The sequence below is a fragment of the Syngnathus acus genome, chromosome 23 (assembly GCF_901709675.1).
Source record: "Syngnathus acus chromosome 23, fSynAcu1.2, whole genome shotgun sequence".
In the NCBI taxonomy this organism is placed as follows: domain Eukaryota; kingdom Metazoa; phylum Chordata; class Actinopteri; order Syngnathiformes; family Syngnathidae; genus Syngnathus; species Syngnathus acus.
The window spans coordinates 6,857,294-6,882,242 of record NC_051107.1 but is presented as its reverse complement, the minus strand read 5'-3'; the positions used below and the strand labels follow the sequence as shown (position 1 = coordinate 6,882,242).

Genomic DNA, 24,949 nt, shown 5'->3' with positions numbered 1-24,949 from the left:
GGCGGAACCTTTGTTTCATCCCACACTGTCGACAAGATCAATGAAACGATCAACAACTCGTTCGTTTCTGAAAATAACTTTCATTTTTACTGCCACAGTCTTATGGGGGTACGCAAAATTGGGTCCTTTTTTTTTTTTTTTAATACATATGGGAACAGACATGGCAATAAAAACAAACAATACAGTTAACCCGTGCATATTGGCAAATTTACCTAGTTGGTTTTTTTTTTCTTGGAAACATCCCTCTTGTTTTTCATCCGTTTTTTTTCTTTTTCCTTTGAACACAATGCCCCGCTTGCTTGTGTTTTCTTCCCGCTTTTCATAATGTTCTCGTTTGACGGGAACGTCTGCGTCGGACACTTCTGTGGAAATACGGTAGCTTCCCGCTCAAAGTAGCCAAGTCATTTCCCAGGCGGGACGACGGCCGGCGCCGTCGGGTCACCCGCGCCGCTCGGCCATGTGGCGGCGGACGCTTTGAGCCATGTGCTCCTTGTCCTTCAAACGGTTGTAGTAGTCCACCAGGAGTCCGTCGGGACCCAGCAGGTAGATGAGGATGGAGTGGTCCAGCAGGTAGTCGCCGTCCTGGTCCGGCGGGCCGCGGCTGGCGTAGACACGGTAGTGGCGGCCCGCCTCCTGCACCTCCTCCGACGTGCCGGTCAGGCCCACCTGCCGGGTGACACATATTGCAGCTTGACAAGGAAGCGCAAAGACATCACTTCACTCTTATGTATTCATTGTTTGTGCCTTTTTGTGTTGTTTACTTGTATGTATATTGTGTACTATGTCTTGTCACCGTGGGATAGTGGGAACGTTATTTCGATCTCTTTGTGTGTCTTGGCGTGTGAAGGAATTGACAATAAAGCAGACTTTGACTTTTGACATCCTTTGACACATTTGATTTTTTTCCCCGACCCTCAAATTTTGGAGACAAAAGACATTTTGTCAAGGACTCGCTCACTTTGATCTGAATTTCACCAGTCCGACGCAAACTTGAAGCTGCATCACGACTTGGCAAAGCACACGCTGAACTTGCCGCATGAAATAAACAAGTGACATCTTTCCTCAGAAAATAAAGATGTCAATTCTTTCGCAACGGCTGTATTCAACAATGGTGTCGCATCCGGCGTCTTTTGGTGGAGCGGCCCAAACTCTTGAGGCGGTCAATTCGCCGCGGGTCGCCTGGCCACGTTTGCGACTTACCATTCGAGGGTGAAAGTCTTGAACGTAGCGGGCCAGCGCTTCCACGTGGTCGCGCTCGGGGTCGACGGTGATGAAGAGCGGCTGCACGGGCGGCAGCGAGGCGTCGGCGTCCAGCTCGGCCACGACGGCGCTCATCTTGTCCAGCTCGTCGGGGCAGATGTCGGGGCAGCGCGTGAAGCCAAAGTAGAGCAGCACCCAGCGGCCCAGGAAGTCTCGCTTGGTGCGGCGCTGCCCGCGGTGGTCCACCAGGCTAAAGTCGCCCTGACCCAGCGCCGCCCGCCGCAGCTGCTCGGCGCGCGTCCGCTGCTCTTCCCGCCGCTTCTCGGCGTCCGCCAGCGCCCACGCCGCCAGGAGCCCGCCGCCCAGGAGCAGCGACACCGCCACACGCGTCCTCAGCTTCAGCTTGGCCGGCGAGCGTTTGCCTTGCGACAAGAGACGGGCGGGGGGCTGCGTGGCGACAACATTCCGCCGAGCCTCGCGCGACGTCCTCGTCGGCCCCAAACTTGCACGGAGATCCGCCGCAAGGCCCCTGAGCGCCCTGAATGACATCCTGTGCACAAGGAAAGGTGTGGCATTTTCCAAATGTGTCCATCATTACAACTGGAGCGTTCTCAAATGAATGCTCCAATGACGCACCAGACTCAACTCCCAAAATGGAATCCAGACAATCCTTCTGGATTTGTCCACAGTTTACTTCAATATCCTCGCGCAACTATTAAACGACTAATCGACAGCTAGTCGATTTTTAAATTCATCGACAACTGTTGAGCGAGCTTGAAATTTCGTCAGCATTTTTGGCTCTCCGCAGTCAACATTTTCTGGTTTGTCAAGTTAAATTAGGCTTACAATTGTATTTTGGCACCCACCGCAGACTACCTCCATTCAACCGAAAACGAATTGGACTCCATGCTCTCACTGTCACGGCTTAAATTCGACATGTTTCCCTCAACCGCTCAGCGAAGATTCGAGTTCGGGACGTTCCCGAAGTTGAAACTTACTTGGTGTCACTTCCACGAACGGCCACTTGCGCAAAAAGAAAAAGATCAAGGATAAGGAAAAGGCCGTCCTCGTTGACCGGTTGCTGCCATTAGCACGTTGCTACAATCTACTTCTTCTGTGTCTAATGGCGGTTGGCAATCAGATTTTGACGGAGCATTACCGCCACCATCTGGACTGGAGTGTGGTTCAAGAGTCGACCTCCTCTAACGCAGGATTTCGAAGGACATAGAACTCTACAGTATATTGTGTGCATGAATCCTGTATTATGGCAGCAGATGCTGCTGCTGCTGCTGCTAATGATGAAGATGACGACAACACTACTTCTTCCTCGCGTTAAGTTGCAGCCAACAACCTGCCTATATGCCCATTAGCGCCACCTGCCGGACTGGAATGGCACGTCTCTAAAAAATAGAGACATAGAACATGAATTGTGCGTTGAAGGACGTTGCCTATTCATTCATACAAAGCTAGTCCGCCTGTCCAAATTTGCCACGGCTTATGCGGTCCACGGAGGCGGAGGACCCAGCCTTCGAACTGGCCTCGGAGGGCGTAGCCTCGTTGAGGGTCCGAGGACGGATGCGCAGGGTGTCCTATTTCGCAGCTCCAACTGCGCAGTCGCCCCGCCCCTTCCGCGTCCTTGTTCCCCATTTCGCCTGAGCCCCGATGCCAAACTGACGATTTGACCAAAATAAGGGGAAAGTGGCGACGTTCGGTATAAAATTCCCGTTTCAGCGCCAAAACTACACCATCAGCGCCCCCCGATTAAAGCAGCAACGCAACCGGTGCCGCCATGTTTGATGACGCAGGTTCAACACCGCGGCGCAAACCCGTGACGTAAACACATCCGTCGGTGCGCCCCCGAACACCCTGTACACTTTAGGACTCAGTGTACACTTGACCGAGGAGGGAGGGCAGATTAGGTGACAATACCAGAAAGTGGATTCTTTTCATTGGCTTTCACGGGCGTATCGATGCCAACATGAGCTCGTTTGCCGGTCGAATGAAGGAATATCCGAACATTTCTCTGGATTGCTTCGACCGTGACAATTTGCACGCACGGGCCTACTTCTTGTCGCACTGTCACAAAGGTGAGGGAGGTCGTCTCGTCGGCAGCTCGCACGCCTGCCTGCCTGCCTGCCTGCCTGCCTGCCCGGCTGCCTGCCCGCCCGCCTGGGCGATCGAAAAGCAAAATAGCGAAACCTTTCTTTGTCTGCGCCATCAGATCACATGAGAGGGATTAAAGGTCCCAAACTGAAGCGAAGACTGCGCTCGAGGTGATTCCAATGTACAAGAGCGCTCGCTCCTTTGCTCCTTCCCAGGGAGGAAGCAGAGGAGAGATGATGCTGAGGTGGTGACGTAGAAGGAAGACTTGAGTATTTGCCCCTCGCAAGTATCGATCGCATCGAAGCCCATCGATGGGCGGGCGGGCAAAAGTGCAGCGCACGGAACACTCGATGGGATAGAGCTCGACGCGCACATTTGATCACCAACTCGTAGCCACCCAAAACACAATTCCGCTCTAATGTGGCTGTGCTCTTTTTCAGCAGTCGAGTCAAACTGTACTGCTCGCCGGTGAGCAAAGAACTTCTGCTGAGCAGCCGCAAGCACCTCTTCTGGGAGCAGTACATTGTAAGACGTGCAGTTACGTGCGCCATCTTTTGTGCTCATGGCTCTTTCAAGTAGCCATTCTTCTCAAGTGCCGTGCAAAAGTATGACCGGTTCTTCAAAGATTGACCAAACTTATTTATTTTATCTGGAGGTTCCCTTGGAGCTGGAGAGCCCCACTCAGATTTCGCTGGTGGACGAGGCGTCAGGAGAGGTGAGATGGGCGGCCTTGCGCCCAAACGGCCGTTTCTTGCCCGCCAACTCTCGCAAAACGTGAACTGTGCCGGCGTGCAGAGCGAGGAGCTGGTGGTGACGCTGCTCCCTGCCGGACACTGTCCCGGATCCGTCATGTAAGTCACGATGGCCAGAAGAGCTCGGAAACCCGCCGATGACGCCGCCGCTGCCTTCTTCAGGTTCCTGTTTGAAGGCCGCCGTGGAAACGTGTTGTACACGGGAGACTTCAGGCTGGCCCTGGGAGACGTCGCCAGGATGGAACATCTGCATTCGGGCGGCAGGGTGAAGGACATCCAGAGCGTGTACGTGGACTCCACCTTCTTTGACCCGCGCTTCTACCAGATTCCTTCCCGGGTAAACGCAAAACCGAATCGTCCAAACATATCTCGCCTTTATTTGGCTTCATACAAAAAAAGGAACGGGGGGGGGGGGGGGGGGACATTTTTCCAATTTTCCACGTGAACGCATCAGCATGACATTTGGGAAAAACAAGGGAAAGCTGAGCCTCAGCCAGCGCTTGGCTTGCGTGTGCAGGAGACGTGCGTGAGCGCTATCGTGCGTCTGGTGGGCGACTGGATCGCCCGCAGCGCCCTGCACGTGGTTTGGCTAAACTGCAAGGCGGCCTACGGCTACGAGTACTTGTTCACCAGGCTGGGCCAGGAGTTCAACACGCGGGTAAACACACGCCCCTCAAAGACACACACACACACACCTTGTGCCTTAGCGTCTTGCCGCCCTCAGGTGCACGTGGACAACCTTCTGATGTTCCGGAGGATGCCGGAGATCCTGAGCTACGTGACCTGCGAGCGCCGGACGCAGATTCACGCCTGCCGACACCGGAAGGTGACGCTGCAAAGCCGCGCGCGTGCGCCTCAAGGACAGCGCGGCTCAAAGTTTGTTTTGGGCTAGAGTCAACAGTACGTCCACGGCAACCGGCTGCCGTGCGCCTGCGGCACTGGCGCCGACCTGCGTGTGCTCAGCATCAAGCCGTCCACCATGTGGTTCGGGGAGAGGACGCACGCCAGCGACGTGGTCATCAAGTAAGGCCCCTGCTGGCCATCAGCCCGTCCGTCCGTCCTCTCGCTCATGCTCTTCTCCTTTTTGCAGGTCGGGGAACGACGCCTTCCGAGCCTGCTTCAGCTTCCACTCGTCCTACTGCGAGGTCAGTGAGGTCACACCTGGTTGGCCCATGGAATTTCAATTTCACAAGATGTCACAGTCGCGTGGCTAATTCTGCCCCCTCCCCATCAGGTCAAAGACTTTCTGTCCTACCTGCAGCCCGTGCAGGTCTTCCCCAACGTGGTCCCCATGGGGAGCACCCTCGCCGAGGTCACACGCATGTGAGTGGTAAAGCCCACAAAACCTCCTCACGTGGTAAAAGTGGCAAAATGTTCCTTCCTTCCTTCCTTCCTTCCGTCCGTCCGTCCGGCAGGCTCCGGATGACGTGCAGGAAGCGGCCGCGGGATGACTTGGCTTACAAACCGCTGGGCCTGCTCAAACGCCGCCGCCGCCTCGCCACACTGACAACGGCGCCGCCTGATGGTGAGACGCACCACAAAAACACACCCACAGGTGCTAAGATGCTGAGCAGAAAGCCAAAACGTGCGCAACGTAGAAGCACGTCTCAATGGTGCGTCACGCAACTGAAAAACACACATCACAGACATGCCACACAGACACTTAACTCAAAGAAGCGTCACAACTACACACACCTCAAATAGCACATCACAACACAAACCCACCTCCTAGCCTTGAAGGCAACTTCCTTCACACTCGTCTTTGTCTCAGCAGATCCAGACAGCGACGACGACCTCTTTGATGGCCTGGCGGCGGCTTTGCCGAAGAAGCTGCCACGGACGAGTCGGCATCACCCCGACGGTGTGTCCATGTTGAGCTTCCCGTTAGCGCTAGCGTGTGCTAATCACTCCTGGCTTTTTGACAGAGCACAGAGCGCCCCGGGCCGCGCCCCAGGCCACGCCCCACACCGCGCCCCACGCCACCCCCGAGGAAAACTCACTGTGGCTCGTCGCACGCGACCGCAGCGACATCAACAACTTCATGGACTGCACCGAGTCCAACGACGATGACGACAGCGAGGAGGACGAGCAAAGCGACCGAGACCAGACTAAATGGCTGGGTCAAAGGGGAAGCCCCTGCGGCGAGCCGCCCAAATGGGAGGACTTCTTCACCGTGGACAGCCAGAACAACCTCAACGGCCAACGGCAGGCCCGTCGCCCCTTTAGCCCCGCACTCTCCGGGCCGTCGAGCGAGCGGGAAGACGACGACGACGACGTCGCCGACTTCTCTCTCTCGCTGTCCGCCTCCGATCATTCTTGGCAGAAGCGCGACGCTTCGGAAGCGGACGAGCCGCCTCCCTCCTCGCAGTCCTCGTCCGATTTTGACGTGGCATGCACGCCCGACTCCAAAAGGCCCACGCCCGAGCAGCTGGCGCGCCTCTACAGGAAGTTGGCCGACGGAGACGACCTTTCTTGTCCTGACTGAATCCAAAAGACGGCTGGCTGGCTGGCTGGCTGGCTTCCCACTTTAGTGCCACAGAATAAAGCTTTTTCTTCTTTCTTTCTTTCTTTTTTCTTTCTTTCTCTTTCTTTCTTTCACTGAACCAACACGTGCTTGTTGGAAAAGAAATAAATGCCACAAACAACATAGGTCAACTGAAAAGAAATGTCACTAAGCTGCCACTCAAAGATGTGCAACGTACACGGATGTATGCACAAGTTCGCGAGTGCAAGAAGGGAGGAAAAAATGGGGGGGGGGGGGATTCTGGCTCCATCTGCAGGAAAGGCGCGGCGCCATGTTCATTGAATGAGCAACCAGCAGAGGGCGCCCTCGCCCTCTCACTGCACTCGGCTCGCAGGTTGCCCTCGTTGGGCACAAACATCGGGGGTCGACCTCGTTTTCAACATGCTCCAATGTTTGTTATGTAAACTATCAGACACATCAGTCATCGTTGAGCATAGCGCACGTTAGCCTTGGCGGTGACATTTTCCGCATCATTAGCCGTCTGTCGGCGGCACATTGGACATCCGTTTTCTGCAGGAGGTCCAATTAGGAAGGAAGCCAAGCGTGGCTCACTGCCGCCTCGCCTCGCCTCGGCGCCATCAATCAGCCAATCAATCAATCAGCCACACGACTCTTTCTTTGTACAAGACACCGAGCAGCGCCATGACAAAGGGAGAGCGTTTGGGCGAGGCAAGCCGTTAGCGATAGCATAAGTGCCGAGTCACCTCTCAAGTTGACCTTTGGCCCGGCGGCTGTCATCTGGCCGCCTACTTTCAACTCGTTTCAATTTGCACAAACGTTTGCTTGGCTTTCTACGCCGGGCCCCGTATCCTCATTGCCTCGGTCCTTTTTCAAAGCAAAAGAGCGTTTCTCGAACGCGCCTCCGTGTTTCTTTCCATTGACCGAGCGGAAGAAAAAAGACCCGACGGAAGATAGCGACGTAACGGCGTTGTCTACCAAATGTCAAAGACGACAGACAATGTTTTGCGGTAGGCTCTGCAACAGCCAGAAAAATAGAGAACCCATTGACATTGCTCGCCGCCATCTTTGAGACCGGACGTACATCCGCCGCCGTATTTGCACATTGTTTCCGACATTGTGCCTAGAGATGAAAAGAGAAAAACTGAGATGGAAAAAAAGCCACCGCAATCAGCGAGTAACGTAGCTGTCGAATATTTGGGCTGAAAGCCTGAAATCAAATCAAAAGTCCTCCCCGCCCGGGATGTTTTGGGCCCGGCGTTGTAGTTAGTTGGGGCGGGCGATTTTCAAGCATTGTGATGGATCCTGCGGGAAATTGCCGACGCCAGCTCATTTGGGGGCGCACGGTGATGCATGGTGAAGCTGTTGCCTTGACAACCGGCCACCACACTTATCAGGAGAGGACACTTTTTGTCTCTTCCCGGAGCGGAAGAAGGCATTGTGGAACGCTAACCGCGTGCCCCCGGATCCTTACTTGCTATATTGATGCCTCCTTTGCAGCTTATACTTGCTTGGCGCTTGCGTTCCTCCTCCATCTGCTGCTGTTTGGGCGACCGAGCGGTCACGGAGGAGCACGGCCAGCCGGGCGAGAGGCTGTCAGGGAGAAGGCGGCGGAACAAGCACAGGATTAGCGGACACCCTAAACCGCCCGAGCCGAGCCGAGCCGAGCCGAGCCACCTTCCAAACGCGTACGGAGCACTTACCGAGCGGGCCGAGAGCTCTTGGCCTCCCGGCATGCGCGCGCCCGACACCCGCCCGACCTCTGGCAGTCACTTTGTTTGCAGCTGTGGTCCAGTCCACTGTTAGCCTCCTAGCAAGTTGCATGGCGGCATTTTCCCTGTGGAACTTCTCAAGCCACAGTGGCACACCTGTGCTCGCTCGTTAAGTGACACAACAGCAACATGGCAACGTTTGCATTTATTGGCCAATCAGAAGGCAGAAAAGCACAGCCCAGGAAGTCACCTATTACTTGCTTCCAAAAACCAAAAAGAGAATCGACTACGTCCTGTTTCCTCCACTTCACAGTCTTCAACAAGAATTGACATTTTCACACTTTCCATGGAAACTTCTTTCTTCACCACATTTTTGGCCTGCAAAGCCCTGACGGCATTCTGAAGGATCAGCAAAGTCGTGACGACCACTGAAAATACATTTGCCCACACGCGCGCGTGCAAACAAAAGCTGTTCCGTTCCAGTGGATGTTTTCGTGGAGTTGGTCAGAGCTTTCCTTTCCTTTCCTTTCCTTTCCTTTCCTTTCCTTTCCTTTCCTTTCCTTTCCTCCTTGGGTTGTCCTTCCGACGTCAACGCAAAGCCTGTGTTCCATTGGTTGGGAGAGATCAGGTAGGTGGGACTTGGATGGGGCGAGGGTTCCAGGATCTTTTTTTTTGTCCACAAAGTCAAGAAAACGAGTTGTCACAAAAAGGCATGCTGCGGCCGGCCGATGCGTTCGGAGCCCAACTGATGACAAAACCTGCTATCTGACATTAGCGTCACTCACGTGACTGTCAGCCACTCGCCGCTAACGGCCGCCCACTTGCTTTTGTTCTCTCCGGGTGCGGCCGGTAAGTGAGCGAGAATCAATCGCACGAGTCCTTCCGAGTGGTTAAGCTGCAAGCGAGACGTCGCCCGGCGGAGAGCGGCGGACGGGACCTTTGCGCAGCCACTGGTACAAGTGTCGCCGGTGGAGGCGGTGCCAGCGCACGTTGCCCTTCACGATCTCCAGCGCCCGGGGCATGGCGGGGCCCGCCCCCTCTCCACTGGATCGGATGAACTCCTTCAACTGCGGGCAAAGAGGTGGAAGGGAGGTTGCCGTTAAGGAGCGACGAGGAGTGCGACGAGGAGTGCGACGAGGAGTGCGACGAGGAGTGCGACGAGGAGTGCGACGAGGAGTGCGACGAGGAGTGCGGCGCGGCGCAAACCTCGTCCAGCTCCTTCTCTGTGTTGAGGAACTCGGTGACGCCGCTAATCAGCTTGGAGTTCATGAAGAGCGCCTCACCGTACCTGAGAAGCCGGACACGGCAGTCACGCCAGTGGTCGTGCGCAGCCGCGGCTCGGTCGTGGCTCGGTCGTGGCTCACCTGGCGTCCAGGACGTCCCACTTGTCGCGGAAGAAGCGCCACGCCAAGTTGCGGCCTCGAGGGTTGCGGCCCACGTGGATGATGACGTCGATGGCGTCCTGCTCGGCCACCAGCTCCGACGTCAGCGACAGGTTGAGCAACCTGACAAACGGCGGGTGGGCTCAGACGTGCGCGGCGTGCCGCCGGCTTCCGCTTTTGCCACCCGTGTCCGAGCTGGCGCTCGAAACCCGCTGCTCGGACACTGGGAAAAACGGATGTCGGCCCGCCCGACCGCACCTGTTGAGCAGGAAGGCGTTATCGGAGCAGGTGAGCGCCTCCAACAGGATCTTTTTCTCGGAGACGGCGTTTGACGAGTGGAACTTCATCCAGATGAACTCCCAGACGTCTTCATCCATCAGACTCACGCCCGTGCAGTAGACCACGTCGCGGATGTTGGGCGGGATCCTGCACGCACGCACGCACGCACGCACTCACTTTCCTGCTTGTGCTTCACTTCATGTGGCAGCTGACTTAAGTCACATCATGCTTAAGCGACAATGTAGGTCAACTGCACGCACGCACGCACGCACGCACGCACTTGTCGCCTTATTGGTCATTCAGGCCAGTGATCGAGCGCGTGCGAGTCTTTCATCCACTCTGATGAGTAACTTTCACTGGCACGCACGTTCCAGCCAGCCAGCGCGGCCGTTAGGAAGTCGATGTCTGCGGCCATTTTCTCGAGGGCCGCCCCTCACAAAGGTACCTGTTCTTGTTGCTGGAGATCCAGTCCGAGATGTACGCCACGGCCTGTCGGTGGCACTGCTTGTTTCCGAAGCTACACGCTAACATGATTAGCTCCCGCTGCAGCTCCCTGCACACACCAGCAGTGTGTGTGCGTGGCAATGTATTTAGAGAGAGAGAGAGAGTGTGTGTGTGTGTGTGTGTGTGTGTGTGTGTGTGTGTGTGTGTGTGTGTGTGTGTGTGTGTGTGTGTGTGTGTGTGCGTGTGTGTGTGTTACTCAGTCTGGTAAGCTGCTTGCAGGACGCCGCCTTCGCCATTAACAGCGTTGCTGGGCCAGCCCATCTGATGGTAGCGCGTTGCCACTTGCTTCAGCACATAGTCCTGCAACCACACACAAGAGATGAGTCGCCACGGCGGGCTGGCAAACACGCCCACGTGCGCCTTACGCTGAAGAGGTTGTAATCGTCAGTGCGGTCGAGCAGCTTGTCCAGCTGGTAGAGCGCCCGGCTGGCGGCGTGCCAGGGCAGGAAGGACGCCTCCTCGGGCAGGTAGGCCATCAGCTGTAGCGGCACGCCCTGCGGGAGGTAACCCGCCCTGCGCCGCCACACATGCACCTTTCTGTGCTTATCGTGCTGCGTGGGCATGTTTGTGCGCCAGTGGGTCCATCCTCACCTGGCCAGGTTAAAGGCGTCGTCGATGAGCCCGGCGCGGTTGGCGACAGAGATGACCTGCATCGCACGCAACGTACGTCGTCACGCGCTCACTCTGTCTGGAAAAGCCCTCGCTGGCTGGCTGGCTGGCTGGCTGGCCTGCTAGCCGGCTGGCCTGCTAGCCAGCTGGCCTGCTCATTACCTGCGGGTCGGCGTGCAGCTGCTCAATCAGCAGCTTCCAGTTTTGGAGGTCATAGTTGACGCGGAAGTAGCCCGTCTGGTTGATGTTGCCCAGCAACCAGGTCTTGTCGTCCATCTCGCTCATCACGTGACTTTCTGGGGCGCCGCCCGAGAGCCAAAGGACGGAAGGGCGACAATTAGACGGACGGGCCCACGGATGGATCGGCTGGCTGGCTCGAGCACCTGTCTTATTGTGGATCCAGATGAGCGTCTCCGAAGACACCCGGGAGCCGTTTCCCACGGCAACTGTCAACGGCACCTGCCACTGGAAACTATGAACCCAAACAAACAAACACGTCATTTGGAGTGGAAACGTTCAGCTGTCAATCAAGTAGGAGAGAGCGCTGTGCTCTCACCTGCTGTTGCCCCGCCCGCCGTCCTGTCCGTAGAGGAAGTGCTCCTGGCTGACGCTGATGTAACGCGTGGCCAGCTGCCCCGCCGGGTTCTTGCTGATGGTGACCACGGGGTAACCCATTTGCAGAGTCCACCTGTCCATCACGGCGCCGACGTCGATGTCCCGCCCTTCGGAGCGCATGGCCTGAACGCGACACCAAATCACTCGGGGGCCGCGTTGCCAATGCGACCAGCGGTCCTCCCTCATCCGCCGGAATAACAAAAGGGGGGTCGCAAACCTCAGACAGTTTCTTCCAGAGGTCGTCGCGCGCCGCGTTGCCGTACATGTGACTCAGCAGATAATCCTGGACGCAAACAAGTCAAAGACAAAGTCAAAGTTTCCCAAATCGCCCAGGTCACGTGGCGTGGCGCGGCCATTGCGTCAGCGCTTCCTGCCTTACTCACGTTCAGTCCTTTCCGGAAGAGTCGCTGTCCCATCACGTTGGCCAGCATACGGATCAGCGCCGCCCCCTACAAATAAAGGCGACGGTCGAGCCGAGCAATAAATAACGACGGCAGGCGGTCGGTCGGTCGGTCGGTCGGTCTCTTTGCGCGGTGTACTTTTTTGTATGCGATCCAGTCGAAGACGCGGTCGATGTCGGCGGCGTCCCGCACCTCCTGCGAGATGGGGTGAGAGGAGCTCAGGCCGTCCAGCAGCATTACCTCGTGGAGGACGTCCGTCAGGAAGCGTTGCTTCTCCTGCCGGCCGGCGCAAAGGAAAGCTCATCCTCACGTGTGCGCACATGGATCTGGAGCGAGCGCCGTTGGGTTGGTCTCGGGCCCCATCCCGGAGCGCGTGGCGTGGCGTGGCCCCGGCTAATTAGCGCTTACAGTCCAGCTTTCCTACTAATGAATGTCACGCTTCATCAGCCACGGTGCGTCTTTTTTTTTTTTTTTCATCCTCCCCCATTTGACTTTTTCACCGCTAATTAACTTAATGAACAGCAACTTCTTTTCCATCGAGCACGTCGAGCGGGATCATCGGCCTAATTCAAAGATGTCGCCGATTGACTTTTAATGAACCTCGTCTGACTCGGCTCCTTTTTTAGCCAGATGATGTCAAATGAAAATGTGCGCTAGCTGCAAGTACCTGTTGTCAATCCCAGATTTCATTTCATTCGCTTCCTGTTGATCAACCAACACCTGGACGCAGCCCGTCGGCACATATTACACAATTAGCCGTCGTTGGCCGGACGCCGCGCTGGATGGCAAAGAAGGCGAATTAGCCCGGACGGCAGATGGCCTTGGCGGATGACTATTTCCTGGAGCGGCAGCCTTCCTCTTTGACCTTGGCAAGCGCCGACCGACATTTACCGTACGAGCAAAAGACCGGACGCAGACGTTTGGAGCGAGGCAATGCTGGCAAACGGAAGGCCCCGATGCTGTCAGCAGCCGGACTCACCATGTTCCACTTGGGGAAGAGGAAGTCGGTGCCCACGTACTCAAAGTAGTGGGCGAAGCCTTCCTTCAGCCACACGTCCTCCCACCACAGCGGCGTCACCAGGTCGCCGAACCACTGGCGGGTGGGCGACAACGGTCATCTGACTCGGCCGTCCCGTGAGAGCCCTTTGCGTGGGTGAAAATTGCAAGCAAGCGCCTTTGCGGCCATCTCACCTGGTGGCAGATCTCGTGGACGACCACCATGGTCAGCTCCATCTGGTAGGACGCCGACGAGACTTGGGCGTCCAGGAGGATCTTCTGCTCCACAAAGACGCTCAGGCCCCAGTTCTCCATGGCGGCGTACGGGTGCTTGGGCACCGCCAGCAAGTCTACGTGCGTTCGGCAAAGAGCAAAAAAAGACACTTCAGCAAATACAAACGTGCTCGGTTGCCACGGAAACAGTCAAAGGTCCAAAATCGCGAGACGGCGCCGGCTCTCGGCATTTTTTTCTTAGCGCGGTGCCGACGGCTCGGCCGCGTTCGCCAGAGGCTGCTATGCAAATGAGCTTTGAGGCGGAATATGCAAATGAGACATTAAAGAAATGACACGTTGAAATTGAAGTGAGAGCGATGGTTTGGTTTTACCGCAGTGGCGCCCGCCCGCCCGCTCGCCAGCACACAAACCAGATCCACTTTGAGAGCGCGCAGCTGGATGCACACGCTGGACACATGGACCGCTAAATAAAGAAACACACATCCACATCACGCACACCCACACGTGGTGAGGCAGAAAACGCCGGCGTCCATCTTGATTTTTGCAGGCAACTTCTTTCTTTTCGTCTTGCCATTTTGCGCAGCGGCCGATTCAAGTTGACGTGTGCGCAATTAGCCGATTAGGGCGTGAACGTGTGCGGCTGGTGCGAGCCCCGGAGCCACCTCATTACGTTAATGCGCTGTTTGGCCGGCCGCAGGCGAGGAAGCGGGACGGCAATTAGTCCTCATCTCATCAGCTTGAGGCTGAGGCGGAGTCCCGCGGCTGCCGGCTGGCCGGCCGGCCGGCCGGCCGGCCGGCGTGCGCGCGTGCGCTTTGGCCCTGAGCGTGGACATGGCAACTTGCATGCGGGCGCAGACGTCTGTTTCCCCGCGTCAGTTCATCAAAGATGCTGTGCGGTGGCGGCGGCGGCAGAAAAGCTGCCTTTTTCTTGGTCTCTGCACTAAGGTGCATGCCGCATCTTTCCAATTGCTCCTTGTTTGTTCCTTTGTTTACGTAGTACGTGCAAGAAACTGCCGAGCAGAGACATGCACACGCACGCACGCATCACAGAGGCATGAACACGGCGCGACGGCCCGTCACTGATCGCATTGTAAAAGTTGAGAAGCTTTTCTCTGGGTTGACGTGGGAAGGGAAAAGTCGCTTTCCGGCTCGGCGTCCGGCAAAGCCGGCCCGGAATGAGCGCCGGCGAACTCGACGTCACACAGCAAATGCGTTTGACGCGTCCTAATTTCAGTGGCGCGCGTGTTCGCTCGCTCGCACGCACGCACGCACGCACGCACGCTCTCATTTATGGCTGTGCAGCCCGATGTACGGCTGTGACCGTGCTTCAGCCGCTTGCAAGCGTGGCTTACGGTTGCCAAGGTAACCGCTGCATCCACATAGTTCACTGGGGTCACCTTGGCGACCCGGGCGCTCACCGACAAGCTACAACAACTCGCGGGTGTCATAACCGTATCCGCCGAGTCCGGTTGCCATGGAAACACCAGTTCCCAAGCTCGACGCAAGCGTCCGTACGGCAGCCGCAGAGAGGGTTACGGCCACCTCCGGTCGTTGTTGCGGTTGCCACGGTAACTTGTGGCGGGCATTCGGTGCGCTCGTAACACGTCGCATCTCTCGCTTCCGACGATGATGACGACATCATCTAGCAAGCCTCTCAGAGGAGGAGAGGTGGGGGGGGGGGGCAACTTTCACCAGGGTCACAATATTAGGAACAGCAGAGCAGCAGGGCGCTTGTGTAACTTCTCACAAAGTCAAGTGGACTCGTTGTGACTTGAGAGCAGCACGCAGACAGCTGACTGGCCCCGAGCTCTCCCCGTGCCCGCTGCGTGCGTGCGTGCGTGCGTGCGTGCGTGAGCGCACGCCTGTCGCATAGCGCAAGCGCGCTTCGCTCAAGTCCATCTGTTGTGGTGCGTCGGCCCGAGGCGCCGCACAAGGCCCGCGGACAAAGACAGAAAAGCGCACATGGTGTATAGGTGCACGTGTGCGTGCGTGCGTGCGCATGTGTGAGCCCGGAGGCTCGGCCATGCGGGCGGGCCGCCCGCTTCTTCCCAGATGGAAGCACAACTAACTCCACGCAACTCAGCGGTCCAATCAGGCGCGAGGGCGGATCACCTGAGCCTCCGCATTCCCGCTCGGGCGCAAAGGAACTCCTCGTCGCTTCTCAATTGGCTTTGAAAATCAAGTGGGCAGTCAAGTAACCACGTGACTTGCAAGCGAGTTACTTTGTAACCTGACAGATGTGTCCAATTGACAGGCGTCACCGGCGAGGCACCGTCCGGGCTCGCTATTGGACGAGCCCTACGTAGGGCGGGACTAAGCTTGGTCGGCCGCAGCAGAGCTATCCAGCCATGAAACTGGACAATTTCCCTCCCCCCTGGCGGGAAATACGTTTGCCACAGCATGTTGCCAAGCTACTAACTCTTGAATTGCTTTGACATAAGCATGATCAAAAGGGGGCCGTTCATTTTGAGGACTCGGGGGAGCGGCGCAGGCCGAGCGACAACAGATGGCGCCCGGCGGCTCGGGGACCTCTGCTACGCCGCGCCTGCACGAGCCCAGAAAAGGAGGAGGGAACATGGCGACGCGTCGTCAACGCGGCCGCCGCGGGCGCAAACATCTGCCGGATGAGGACGAAGGCCACCGGAGCGTGCTTACCGAGTTTGGGCAGCGCGTAGGCCACCTTGAAGAAGTCCTGGTAGAAGGCCAGAAGACGCTTGGTGATGTGAAGCGCGTAGTCGCCCGCACCGCTGGCTATGGCGTCCGGTCGGGCCAACAAACGGATCTGGGAGAGAAAAGCACAACGTCATCATCTTCACGCTCGCCATCCAATATCAGCATTTTGTGCGCGCGTTGGGAAGGGAAAAAAAAGCAAAGCAAAATCAGCACAAAGGCGGGCGTCCGTCCCATTGGAGCGCCACCGACGGGCCGCAGCTGGCGCCGCGGGGCGTACGCTAACGCGACGCAGCTGCGCGTAGGAATGCCAGGAAGTGACCCGTGTCCACTTCCTGGAGGAGGAATTGGATGACATCATCTCTCCGGGTAGTCCAACTGACGCCAAGCACACCTTTCACTCATAAAGGTGGACAGCCAACTATTTCTTCGATGGGATCCCCATTCAGATCCCAGAAAAGGGACGGCTCAAATAAGACTGTAGTTTGTCTTTTCACCAATCGCCAGCAGATGGCAGACATTGCGCAAACGTCAAACCCGAACCCGAACGTCATCAAAGCGGGCCGTCGGCGCGACTCACCGTCACTCCGCCTTCCGTGCTGGTCTCCCTGGATGCAAAGTCGCACACGGCCCAAGCCAGGTAGTAGGTGGACATGGGCGGCGTGCGCGCAAAGCGCCGCGTGGTCCAGCCGTCCTCCCCGGCGGCGTCCTCCCCGGCGGCGTCCTCCAGCGCCGGCATGTTGCTCAGCGACGTGTAGCGAGCGTGGTGACGCAGGCTGAGCGAGAAGGTGGCCTTGAAGGCCGGCTCGTCGAAGCACGGGAAGGCCTTGCGGGCGTGCGTCGGGCTGAACTGGGTCACCGCCAGGTACCTGAGCGCAAGCAGACTTTCATCCGGAAACGGAAGACTCGCTCGCTGGCGGGCGGGCGCTCCAGCCTTTGCGGCCGGCCCGTACCGTCTCTGGCCGCCGAGGCCGTAGGAGCTCCTGAAGAATCCCAGCAGCTCGTCCTCGATGGCGGCCTCGAAGGTGACGTCGAGGCGGTACGTCCTGGAAGCTCTCAGCTCTCGGTGCAGGACCAGCACCAGCATCTGATTGGCCGGGAAGGCAAAGTGGCGCTGGACGCGGACGGCTCCGCCCCCCGGCCGCTTGGCCGTCACCGCCACGCTCGACACCTGCGGCCGCCGCAGCAGCAAAGCTTGGGAGCTGAACCTTGACGAGCAATGAGAAACTTTTCCGGCCAAAAGCGTCGCGACCTTCCGCAAGTGGTCAAACCTCGGCCAGCTTCTCTGGGCCAGGCCAGCATTCAAACCTACTCTCGGGACCGAAACCTTATACCGCGAGCATAAGCCTCTCTCGAGTCTTGGGTCAGGACTCGAGCTACCGTCCCATTCTCTGAAGACCCTCCTGACGGGCGAGGCCAAGGGCGCCTCGCCGCCGACACGCCAACCTCAACCTAACGAAGCCCAACAAATGCGGAATGAGCAGCACCAAAAGAAAGTTGCCTTGCGTGCGTGCGTGCGGGCGGGCGGGCTGTGGTCTGATTGGACGACGGAACCGTGTCAAGCGCAGAGGTCAGCGAGTAGGGCGTTCGAGACGGCAGGCAGAAGCGGGATGCGGCGCGCGTACCTCCAGTCTGTCGGCGTGCAGCACAATGAACCTGGTGGCTTTGAGGCACTCCACGTCGATGCCGACGTCACCCGAGAAGGTGAAGTTGTCCATGTGGACGGCCACGTTGAGGTCGTAGTGGCGCGGCCTGACGGCGTCGGGCAGCCGGCTCCTCCTCCACGGCTCCTCCTCCTCGGCCGCCGACACCCGCTCCCCCCTGCCGCCGCTCGGCCTGTCGGTGCCCGGCGGGCCCCCGGCCTCCTCCTCCTCGTCTCCTCCCCCGCACTCCTGGAAGCGAACGGCCAGCGCCACGGCAACGGCGGCCACGGCCACCAGCGTCACCACAGACAGCGCAAAGGCGGCGACGAGCCGCTTGCGGACGCTGGCCGGACGCTCGCCGCCGACCACGCGCGGACGCCCTCCCGTCACGGACGCCGCCCACTGCTCGGACATCCTGCGCCCGCTGGCCGTGACGCCCGACGTCAGGTCACGCGGGCCCATGAGGGGGAACTTTGCTGCCACGGGCCGAGGTCTGAGAAGGAGGAAGAAGAGGAACTCACCAACATCGAATGCAAAGCAGTCTCCAAATAAGACGGCTCCCATATGCAAATGAGCCACAGCTCACTTTGGCTCACTTGTCACGCGCCGCCCGCCCGCCCGCCCGTATAAGCGCTACATTTGGCTACGAGCGCAATGGTACTTGACACAACCAGAGGCGGTGAGCACGCCTTCCTTTCTTTTTTCAAATGTTTTTCTCCAGCCGTCGCGCGCATCCGCGCTTGGCTAATTGGTGATCGGAAGCCGATCGGCCGATCGCTTCCGTCCAGTCGCTGACTTTGCCGAGTCTGCGAGAACAAGCTGACGGGTCCTTCTTGGTTTTTTTTGGTTTCTCCCCAAATTGCTCCCTTTCTTTTTTTCCCCCTTCCTTTAAGAGCCGAGCCGAGCTGAGCCGAGCCGACGAGACTCACGTCACGCAGCAAGTCCGCTCAGCCGGAAGGCACAAAGCATCTCGAGCACGGCACGGCGGCGGACGGCTCCACGGCGGACATCAAATGCAGGCTGAGAAGGTTCCGCTCCTCCGCTGAGGCGACCGGCCGGCCGGCTGCTTTATGTTGCCGCTTAACAAAGTCGAAGCATGCCGTGTGCTGTGTAACATGGCACGGCGTCTGAAAATTTGGTCGTCAACTTGTCAGCTTGCCGCTGCCGCCGCTGCTGCTGCTGCTGCTGCTGCTCTCACATCCTCGTGCAGGAGGATGAAGAGGAGGAGGAGGAGGAGGAAGAGGAGAACAAGGAGAAGGAGGGGGGGGCCGGGGGAGGCAGCTGGGCCTCACGCACGCACGCACGCACGCACGCACGCGCAAACGCGTGAGCGAGCGAGCGAGCGAGCAGGCCGCCTGCTCAGCTTAAAGCATATTTTGAAGGTGAAGCTTTCCACGTTAGCCAACAGAGACGGAGGCCGTGTGACGCCGTGCACGCGACATCGGGATGCAGCTCAGCTGCTGCCGACGGGACGGGGCTGGTCACACAAGTCACATGACCTCTGCCTGCGGTCACCTGTTTGAGCAAACTGCCGGTTGGGTGACTATGGACAAGCGGCGAAAGGAAAAAGTTCAACTCGGGCACTTTCTGGTGCGTGAACTCAACGGACGAGCGTGGTCGAAACTTTGCTCGCTTCCTCGTGCCAATCGACATGAACTGAGCCGTGAACAGAACAGCAAAGTGAACTTCCGTAAAGCAGCAATTGACAAAGCGGCGAGGCCCGCATTGAGCACGTGAGGAGCAACTGGCTCCAAGTGACAATCCAGCAAGTGGTGGCTCTGCAAATTGCCTGTGCCACACCGACAAGCGCCCCCTCGGTGGCCGCAAAGCATCTGGAGCTGCGTCCCAAACACACTTGGCTCACCATCAACACACACGCACACACGCACACACGCACACACGCACACACGCACACACGCACACACACACACACACACACACACACACACACACACACACACACACACACACACACACACACACACACCTGCTGCCGTTACTACGACAACTAGCGTGATGGCCAAACACAAGTGGATGGATGCTTGGGTCACCATGGCAATGACAACAATGCCTCTCTCTCTCTCTCTCTCACAGTGCATTTGTCTTGGATCTATTGGCGCTTCTCTTTACACCTCAGCAAAAGTGATGGATGCGGCAAATAACATGCAACCTCTGCAGGTACAGGTGCACTGTCGCACGCACGCACGCGCACACTCGGAGGTGTGCACACAAAGCAATTCAAGTTCTTGTCATCTGGCTGCTGGGATCAAAGCATTTGTTTTGCTTTCCCTGGCGGAGGTTTCAAGCCACAAAAGCCCAACGGCGGCAGGAAAAGCAATCAAAGCAATCAAAGCCGGAAGTGAGTTAGCGGAGCACACGTAAACGTTCCGCAGGGATGCCGCGCCGTCGCTAACTCGCTTTGCGTTGCTTGTGCGTGAGACTGTTGGTCACCGAGGGCGCGAGTGACAAGCTTTGGTTGGCCATGTGTTTCAGTGCCGGTGCATTTTTCTGGGTGTTCATGCCTCATTTGAGATGGAGAATAAAACATTGTCAGTAAGCAAACAACTTGATGGATAGCTGCTATTATCGTATCGTACAGAGCAGACAACAAGCTTGCCCTGTGTGTGTGGGAGGGGGCGGGGGCACACGTGCGTGTATCCGAGTGTGTCAGACCTGCCTCATTCTACTCCTCCAAATCCACCAAAGTATGTCAGGGCTGCCTCATTCTACAACTGCAAGTGTGCCTTTCTTCAGCTGCTGATCGCGCGCGCGTGTGCGTGTGTGTGTGTGTGTTGCACTGACTTGAAGATCCTGGAGGCCCCGCAGCAGGTGTTCTGGCTCAGTGGTCCCAAGATCAGCCATGTTGGTGTCTGGAGCTACACGTGACATTGCAAAAGGATGAAAAAGGCCCAGACACAAACAGATATGCACATTGACAGGCAAAGCAAAGCCAAAGAAAGAAGCAAAGATTGACGACAAACAGCTCGCTGATAGCTAGCTAGCTGATCGATCGGAGGCAGCAGCGGCCCGTGGCCCGAACCCACTCGAGCATTTGGTTTCATTTCATTTCGAGTGCGGCGAGTTTAACCTTACCGAGAATTGTCCCTCCACCCCAAGGAGAAGTGCGTGCTTTTGCTCTCACCGACTTGCCCGGCCGACTCCGTGGTGCAGGCCAAAAGGACACGAAGTGAGCGCCGAGCGCTGCTGCCACCTGCTGGCTGACAAGTGGCGGCGCGCGGGCACCAGCCGCATTCCATCTGTTCACGCGGACCGGTGACGTCACCACGCCTCCTCCCTCGAATCAACCCGACCACCGACTTGTACGAAACTCGTCCATTCTTCTTCAAATGAAGGGAAAGACACAATTCGCACGACACCGCAGTAGTTGTTTACTACCGTTTGGTTGCTCGTCACGGCACGGGCGGGCGCCAGTCGAAATACTGCAAGCGAGACACTTTGGGATACACTTTAATGTTGTTCACTTGTAAAAATGTCCCAAAACACAGTTGGATGCCTTTGCGCTGAATATGATAGGAATGGCTGCAGCGAGAGAGAGAGAGACAGAGAGAGAGAGCGAGAGAGAGCGCAAACGTCTCGCGAGGGTGCAGGCAGGCGGCTGAAAACTTTTCTTATACACTTTGTGGCGCCGCGCGCTCGCCGGTAAAAGGTGGCCCCGTCCGTCCGTCAGTAAGCCTTCATGGCGACGGACGAGGCTCCGGCCTGCTCGTGGCGCTTGATCTGGTGGTTCATCAGGAGGGCGATCAGCAGGCCAAGGAGCTAAACGCCGTCGGTGGACACACAGCGCGCGCCAGGGTTAGAAGGCCACCTGGCTGGGCCCTGGCTGGCTGGGCCCCGGCTGGCTGGCGCAGGCGAGCCAATCAACTCACCGCCGTGACGGCAAAGGCGAAGAGGAAGCCGATGATGATGTTGAAGATGAAGTCGCTGTAGATGACGATGAGCTCGCTGCAGGACTGCGTGCGAGGAAGGCCAGCTGTTAATAAGGCCTCGCTCGCTAGCGTCTAACAAACGGCGGCCTGGTGGGGGAGGAGTTGCCCGGCTCGGGGCTCAAAATGGCCCACTTGTCCTTTGTTGTCAGCCGTGGGTCATTTTGTGTTGTCACACCGCCCCTTCAATTTGGTGTCCAATTGAGTTTTTTCTGAATTGGCGCCGGGGCAAGGTGAGCGGGGCTTCTTCGCTTCCCTCTCTCATTGGGTGGTTTTGCTGGCCGTAGTTCAAAGTGGTGTCGAGGCTTTGCGCAAAACGCCCAACGGACGGGCTGGCTGTTTGTTATGGGGCTCGGGTCCTCGTACCAATGCATGCATGTAGTGGTTCAGCCTTTGCTAAGGGCCTGTCATGCGTGTGTGTGTGTGTGTGTGGTCTTACTTGCTGGTAGATCCGGTTGGGGCCAGTGGTTCCCTGCGGACAAAACGGCGTCACTCAGCGATGCGCTCGTGAGCGCGCTTGGTGCGGCGGCGGCTACCTGAGGTCTGGCTTGGCATCCGGAATGGCCAAAGATGCCGTGACCTCCGAAGCCGTCCAGTCCAGGTCTGCACTCGCACGTCCTTGGAATGACTTCACCCCAGTCGCTGGCGCTCACCATGCCGCAGCAGCGAGCCTGAGTTGCACGCGCGCGCACACACACACACGCACGCTTTGGCTTTTTGCCGAGACTTCTCTTTGAGCGTGCGGTTGTCTCACGGGCTCCTGCAGCTGCTCAAGCATGTCGCGAAACGTTTGCTCCGCCATGAAGGGCTTGACCACCTCGGCCGAGCTGCTGCGGAGGATCTGCCGCACCTTTGACGAGGCAACGTTTACACTCAGCGCTATGTGTGATTTTGTTTAGGAACGTGTGCGCATGAGCCAACCTTGTTCCTGAGGACGACCCCCACGATGCCGAAGATCAGCATGATGATCATCCCCGCCACCATGAAGCCGGCAAACTGATGACAGAAAGAAGGCGTTAGTGGCGTCCCGCGACTCGTGACGTGCGGCCACGTACTATCTTGAGGGCGAGCGCCTTCTCCGAGATCCCCGCGTAGATCCCCAAACAGGAAATGGCCAGGACGCCGATGGCAAACACCCACAGCCAGCCCAGGCCCGGTGCGCCCAACGCCAACAGCTGCCGCGACATTTGAAGAAATCTAATTAGGGCCAGCCACATTGATATTCTTCCCGCATTTACCGTGTATGATCGAACCCAAAAAAATCCATCTTTTCTTTTTCCAGGCTGCACTTTGTGAAATCCCCGAGAGAGAGAGAGAGAGAGAGAGAGAGAGAGAGAGAGAGAGAGAGAGAGAGAGAGAGAGAGAGAGAGAGAGAGCGAGAAAGAAAGACGTAGGTGAAGAAATCCACATCGGCACACATGTTTGCCATCAACACAGGGGCAGCGCAAGCAAGCAAACAGGATGTTTTTCTTCTCCCTCCCGATGACGCCATTTCCCGACACGGCCTTCACGAGCTATCCAGGAAATTTGACACCTTCCGCCGCTGTCCTTACAGCACCAAATGAAGGTGCCTACGCGGTCGCTCAGCTGTACCGCGGGCACGGCCGTCGGAAGCCACGTCGCCGCTCGGGAAGCCACTCACCTGCGCATTGTAGATGCTGGTCTTCACCGCCGCAACGATCAGCAGACATCCGACGATCTAACAAAGAAGAGCAGAGCAGAGGCACGCACACAGTGGCGAGTTACTGACGCCGGCCAGCGCACGCATGCATGCACGCACGTACGGCCTTCAGTCGGGGGTCGTTGTTAGGGTTTACAGATTATCTTGCTCGTATGATTATGTTGGAATGTAACCTGTAATATATGTTAGGGTTTACAGATGATCTTGATCGTATGATTATGTTGGAATGTAACCTGTAATAATTCACCTAGCTTGTCCTGTCTTAACAAAAGTAGTCAAACAAAGTGCTAAGATCTTTTGAACTGATTGACTAGCTGCAGAGGAAGCAACCGGTGTTGCTTTGTCTACACAACGTCGTAAAAGACCCCCTGCTATGCTTTGATCAGCAGGCCAGGGGCTTCAACCCCATCCTGCCCACTCTGTTTCTCTCAATAAATATGCTCCTGCATGAGGCCTGAGTCAGACGTCATTCGATCATCGAATGGACTCTCCGCCTGCAGGTGTCTAAAAAGACTTACTTGTCTCCTGTGTGGTTCTTGCAAAATAAGTTAGAGTGAGCGCCACCCTAACAGTCGTGACCCGTCAAAGCGCATTCGGTTGGACGTGACTTGCGTCGGCCGAGCCGGCGAGACCCGTCCCGCCGCCGGCGAGGTCCGGCCCGCAGGCTTGCCTTAGGAAGGGCCGCAAACGGAAACTACTTTTAAAGCAGAAGCGTACCTTTAAAGTACAAATGGCCCCCTCGGGGACTCAGCCCCGCCCATGGCAACCGACAATGCGCCTTCCAAGAGGAAGGAGGAGGAGAACGTCGAAAAAAGTAGGAGTAGAAGAGAGCAGGTGTGGGTGGTGGTGGCGGGAAGGAGGGGGAAGCGAAAGTTAGAAAAAGAACAAGTAGGTGGCAAGAAGAAGGAGGAGGAGCTCAGTGGCCTAGGAGGAGGAAGAGAAAGTTAGAAAAAGAGGAAGTCAAAGAGGGCATGCGTTGGGCGGGCTTTCTGTTTCACCCTTTGGGAGTAAACGAAACCAAAGACGACCCCAGCTCAACTTGGTGCCTTTTGCTTTTTTTCTGTCCTCGAGTGGAAACATACTCAAGTTGGACAAGTTCATTGTTGCGTGTGGTCTTACGCAATCAGCTACATTGTTTGTGAAAGCTGATTCCCTGCACAAACTCAGCACAACATTTGCTGGCTTTTGCCAATTTGAAAAGCAGTCGCGTGAATCAAACAAAGTTGCATTCTTGTGGAAAACAAACTCAATCTCGTCGTCCACGGAGCAGATACGTATGTCCACTTCTGGCGGGGGGCAAGGAAAAAACGACTTTTGGAAAAGCCAATGGTCGCTGTCATATGGAGGGAAACAAGGAAAGAACAACTTTGGAGACTTTTCCATTGACTTGTCCAGTCCACACACCTGGTTGAAGTTTTGGTTACAATATCAACCAAAAACGATCAATGGAGTTTTGTTGTTGTCTTGTAAAGACGTTTTGTCTTGTTTTCCCACAAGTGCGGTCAGAGAAAAAGTTGTACTTACAGCAAAGATGACATTGAAGAAGACAAAAAGGCATTTGAGGCAGCCGTTAACTTTCCCCATCTTGTCTTGTCGGTGCTTGCGTGCGTGCTTGCGTGCGTGCGTGCGTTGATTTGATGAGGTGCAGCTTGTCGTAATGGAAAAAGCTGCATCCGCACGAGCTACCCCGCCCAGAGACCACGCCCACGCGCTCCAAACACGCACGCACGCACGCACGCACG

At 57.0% G+C, this 24,949-nt stretch overlaps 4 protein-coding genes across 12 annotated transcripts; 1 reads left to right on the top strand and 3 right to left on the bottom strand.

Annotated features, from left to right (window-relative positions):
* Nucleotides 1-160: 160 nt before the first annotated feature.
* LOC119117123 (protein SCO2 homolog, mitochondrial) lies at nucleotides 161-2,768 on the bottom strand. Of its 2 annotated transcripts, none has more exons than XM_037243165.1 (3): nucleotides 2,199-2,768; nucleotides 1,201-1,750; nucleotides 161-666 (listed from the first exon to the last, which is right to left on the bottom strand). In XM_037243165.1, exons 2-3 carry the CDS (start codon nucleotides 1,747-1,749, stop codon nucleotides 439-441), a joined length of 777 nt encoding a protein of 258 aa, XP_037099060.1. In that variant the 5' UTR covers nucleotide 1,750; nucleotides 2,199-2,768; the 3' UTR covers nucleotides 161-438. The 2 variants fall into 2 exon arrangements, with proteins under 2 accessions (XP_037099060.1, XP_037099061.1); XM_037243166.1 differs by lacking the exon at nucleotides 2,199-2,768 and adding an exon at nucleotides 2,047-2,187.
* A 59-nt stretch (nucleotides 2,769-2,827) lies between these two features.
* On the top strand, nucleotides 2,828-6,704 carry dclre1c (DNA cross-link repair 1C, PSO2 homolog (S. cerevisiae)). 4 transcript variants are annotated; one of them, XM_037243139.1, is made up of 14 exons: nucleotides 2,828-3,287; nucleotides 3,422-3,473; nucleotides 3,747-3,828; nucleotides 3,959-4,018; nucleotides 4,099-4,154; nucleotides 4,218-4,392; nucleotides 4,573-4,713; nucleotides 4,780-4,881; nucleotides 4,948-5,078; nucleotides 5,146-5,200; nucleotides 5,290-5,378; nucleotides 5,471-5,580; nucleotides 5,827-5,916; nucleotides 5,981-6,704. In XM_037243139.1, exons 1-14 carry the CDS (start codon nucleotides 3,179-3,181, stop codon nucleotides 6,538-6,540), a joined length of 1,812 nt encoding a protein of 603 aa, XP_037099034.1. In that variant the 5' UTR covers nucleotides 2,828-3,178; the 3' UTR covers nucleotides 6,541-6,704. The 4 variants fall into 4 exon arrangements, with proteins under 4 accessions (XP_037099034.1, XP_037099032.1, XP_037099033.1 ...); XM_037243137.1 differs by having other exon boundaries at nucleotides 3,744-3,828; XM_037243138.1 differs by having other exon boundaries at nucleotides 3,179-3,287; nucleotides 3,744-3,828; nucleotides 5,830-5,916.
* A 2,215-nt stretch (nucleotides 6,705-8,919) lies between these two features.
* LOC119116932 (thyrotropin-releasing hormone-degrading ectoenzyme-like) lies at nucleotides 8,920-20,568 on the bottom strand. 5 transcript variants are annotated; one of them, XM_037242739.1, is made up of 21 exons: nucleotides 20,385-20,568; nucleotides 17,565-18,075; nucleotides 16,893-17,110; nucleotides 16,520-16,808; nucleotides 15,925-16,051; nucleotides 13,231-13,385; nucleotides 13,019-13,132; nucleotides 12,178-12,315; nucleotides 12,022-12,087; nucleotides 11,856-11,921; nucleotides 11,580-11,761; nucleotides 11,407-11,495; nucleotides 11,186-11,319; nucleotides 11,006-11,061; nucleotides 10,780-10,927; nucleotides 10,611-10,714; nucleotides 10,356-10,463; nucleotides 9,890-10,057; nucleotides 9,614-9,754; nucleotides 9,456-9,537; nucleotides 8,920-9,316 (listed from the first exon to the last, which is right to left on the bottom strand). In XM_037242739.1, the coding sequence occupies exons 2-21, from the start codon at nucleotides 18,042-18,044 to the stop codon at nucleotides 9,140-9,142; spliced, it is 3,042 nt and encodes a 1,013-aa protein (XP_037098634.1). In that variant the 5' UTR covers nucleotides 18,045-18,075; nucleotides 20,385-20,568; the 3' UTR covers nucleotides 8,920-9,139. The 5 variants fall into 5 exon arrangements, with proteins under 5 accessions (XP_037098634.1, XP_037098635.1, XP_037098633.1 ...); XM_037242740.1 differs by lacking the exon at nucleotides 20,385-20,568 and adding an exon at nucleotides 18,799-18,819 and having other exon boundaries at nucleotides 17,565-18,098; XM_037242738.1 differs by lacking the exon at nucleotides 20,385-20,568 and adding an exon at nucleotides 18,512-18,817.
* A 465-nt stretch (nucleotides 20,569-21,033) lies between these two features.
* Nucleotides 21,034-24,908, bottom strand: LOC119116969 (tetraspanin-8-like). Its single transcript, XM_037242842.1, has 9 exons — nucleotides 24,732-24,908; nucleotides 23,169-23,225; nucleotides 22,582-22,701; nucleotides 22,448-22,522; nucleotides 22,281-22,376; nucleotides 22,063-22,197; nucleotides 21,966-21,998; nucleotides 21,470-21,553; nucleotides 21,034-21,359 (listed from the first exon to the last, which is right to left on the bottom strand). The coding sequence occupies exons 1-9, from the start codon at nucleotides 24,789-24,791 to the stop codon at nucleotides 21,267-21,269; spliced, it is 753 nt and encodes a 250-aa protein (XP_037098737.1). The 5' UTR covers nucleotides 24,792-24,908; the 3' UTR covers nucleotides 21,034-21,266.
* Between the last annotated feature and the right edge of the window lie 41 nt (nucleotides 24,909-24,949).